Genomic DNA, 2,318 nt, shown 5'->3' with positions numbered 1-2,318 from the left:
GATCAGTGCATTCCAGTTTAAAAAAAAAATTAAAAATTTGAGGATATAATATTCTTATCACAATAAGTAATGTAAATGTCTTCTTCATTTGAGTCACTTCTGTCAGGCAGCTGTTTAGGTCACGCTATCACTGATACAGTAGCTGTTCCTTTTCACTTAACTGATTTCTGCTGAAAGAATATTTCAGTGCAAGAGGAATGTTTCACCCTTCAAAAATTTTACTCGGGTTGCTTTATAGCAAGCAGCATAAATGTCAATCTATTCCTTTAATAAAAGGTGGAGGCATGGGAGTAAGTGTAGACCAATGCTGTTAACTGCTGGTGTTTTGATCTGTCTTGCAAGTGAATAGCTTTCCATAGAGATTACTAATGGAATCTTTTAGAAAACACTGACTTGTTGATAGTGGCACAGAGATAAAGCAACAGGTGCAAATGAATGGTAGAGAGAATATTATTTCAGTCTCTATAAGGTAGTATTCCCTTTCAGGATTCATTTTTCCAGAAGGTTTCTTAAGCTATTTTGTAAGCCACTCTGGATTTCCTTCTGTTATAACTATTTGAATAATTTCAAATAATTTAGTTGAATGTGGTTTTCATTTTGAAAAGTATGAATCAAGGCATCAAGTAGAAGGTTATTTTTTCTTTCCTGTGCCCTTCCTTCAAGCACTGCTTTTAAAGTGGAGCTGCTATGTGTCTAGATACATATATATATTCATACACCTATTGCGTGTATCCTCTCTCTCTTCTCAACACAAAGCCAGATGTTTACAGCATGCACTGTCCCACACTCATGCCGTAACAGCAACACACTATTTCTTTGAAAGTCTTTCTCATTTCCAGACTCCGGAAAGCATAAATGAGTGGATCAATTACTGAGTTGCACATTATCAAGACCAGATAGGTATTGAAGTGTGAAGTGTAGCAGACGCAGTATGGATTCATTGGACAAGAAATGATGAGAATGAGGTGCAGGAAGAAAGGTGCCCAGCAAACAATGAAGACACCAAGTAATATAGTGATGGTGACAGCTCCCTTCATGCAGGTACGCTGGTAGGGCACCCCGTCCACGGGGAGGGCTGCAATCCGCTTAACATGCAGGCGTGCAAACAAGAACATGTGAACATAAAGGGAGGCCATGAGAAAGAGCATGGTAAAGAACATGGTGATGAGACAGACAATGACGGTTTTGCTTTCTGAGTAGGCAATGAATATGATGCCACAGATGATACAAGCAATCCAAATGACCACAATCAGGGTTAAAGCTTTCTTCACAGTCATGATGCTGTGGTAACGGAGAGCATAGAAAATAGTTATGTACCTGTCAATGGCTATAACCAAGAGGTTGCAAATTGAGGCTACCAAAGAAATACAAATCATAGAGTCAAAAACATTGTCCATATGCTGAATAAAGTGGTCATCAATGATCAAATAGCCGTTGCTCAGGATTGCAATCATGATAGTCTCCAAGGCATTTGACATGCTTACTAACATATCTGCCACAGCCAAGCTACAAAGGAAAAAATACATGGGAGAATGTAGGTTTCCATTCTTCAGTACTGCAAGAATGACAAGGATGTTTTCCAGGAGGCTGATGATTCCTAAAGTCAAGAAGACCTCGGCTTTTATGAAGACCTGCTCACAAAATCCATCGCTGCTTCTGTTGTTCAGAATTGAGTCATTGAAGTCTTCAGTGACATTAAGCAGCACAGGTTGAAATGAAAGTGCAAAGTGTGTGGTATTCATTGTCAGCAAAGGGATTGAATTCACAAGTGATTACAGACCTGATAGAGCACAGGTTAAAAAAAAGAAAAAAGAAGGGGAGAAACAAAAGAAAAAGGAAAAGAAGTCCTTCCAAGTTATTGCTGTGCACATGGGATGGAATCAAGCAGGACTTTTCTTTAGTCACTTTTACAAGTAGAAACATAAAAAAAAAATCTGCATTTATAGTGAGTTTTGTGTCAGTCCCAGGCTGCTCTTCTCCTTTATAAGAAAGTGATCTTCAAATCTTGCAGGCATCAAACAGTTTTCTCTGAAGGGAAAAATCATCATCAGCACATTGCTGGTTCTAGCTCTCCTGATGATTAAAAGCAGGGAGTTTTCTCATCTGCTATTGTCTGCTGGGGCCAGTGCAGGTTTGTTGCCAGTGTGTTGCAGCTCAGCGAAGTATCTCTTGCTATTTCAGCGGCAAGAAAGGAAAAGAGAACTAAGGGATTTATACGTGCATGAAAGAAAAAACAACTCCTACTTAACCCTCCGTGCAGAGCATTGGCCATTAGAGAGCAAGCACCTTTCTGACTGACAGTTGCAAACACCAGGTAC

The 2,318-nt window shown here is 39.4% G+C and overlaps 1 protein-coding gene across 1 annotated transcript; it reads right to left on the bottom strand.

Annotated features, from left to right (window-relative positions):
* Positions 1 to 764: 764 nt before the first annotated feature.
* Positions 765 to 1,742, bottom strand: MC3R (melanocortin 3 receptor). The gene has a single exon (XM_050907405.1). The coding sequence runs from the start codon at positions 1,740 to 1,742 to the stop codon at positions 765 to 767; it is 978 nt and encodes a 325-aa protein (XP_050763362.1).
* Between the last annotated feature and the right edge of the window lie 576 nt (positions 1,743 to 2,318).

The sequence above is a fragment of the Gymnogyps californianus genome, chromosome 17 (assembly GCF_018139145.2).
Source record: "Gymnogyps californianus isolate 813 chromosome 17, ASM1813914v2, whole genome shotgun sequence".
Lineage (NCBI taxonomy): Eukaryota > Metazoa > Chordata > Aves > Accipitriformes > Cathartidae > Gymnogyps > Gymnogyps californianus.
The sequence above is the reverse complement of the archived record's forward strand: the minus strand, read 5'-3'. Positions and strand labels throughout refer to the sequence as shown.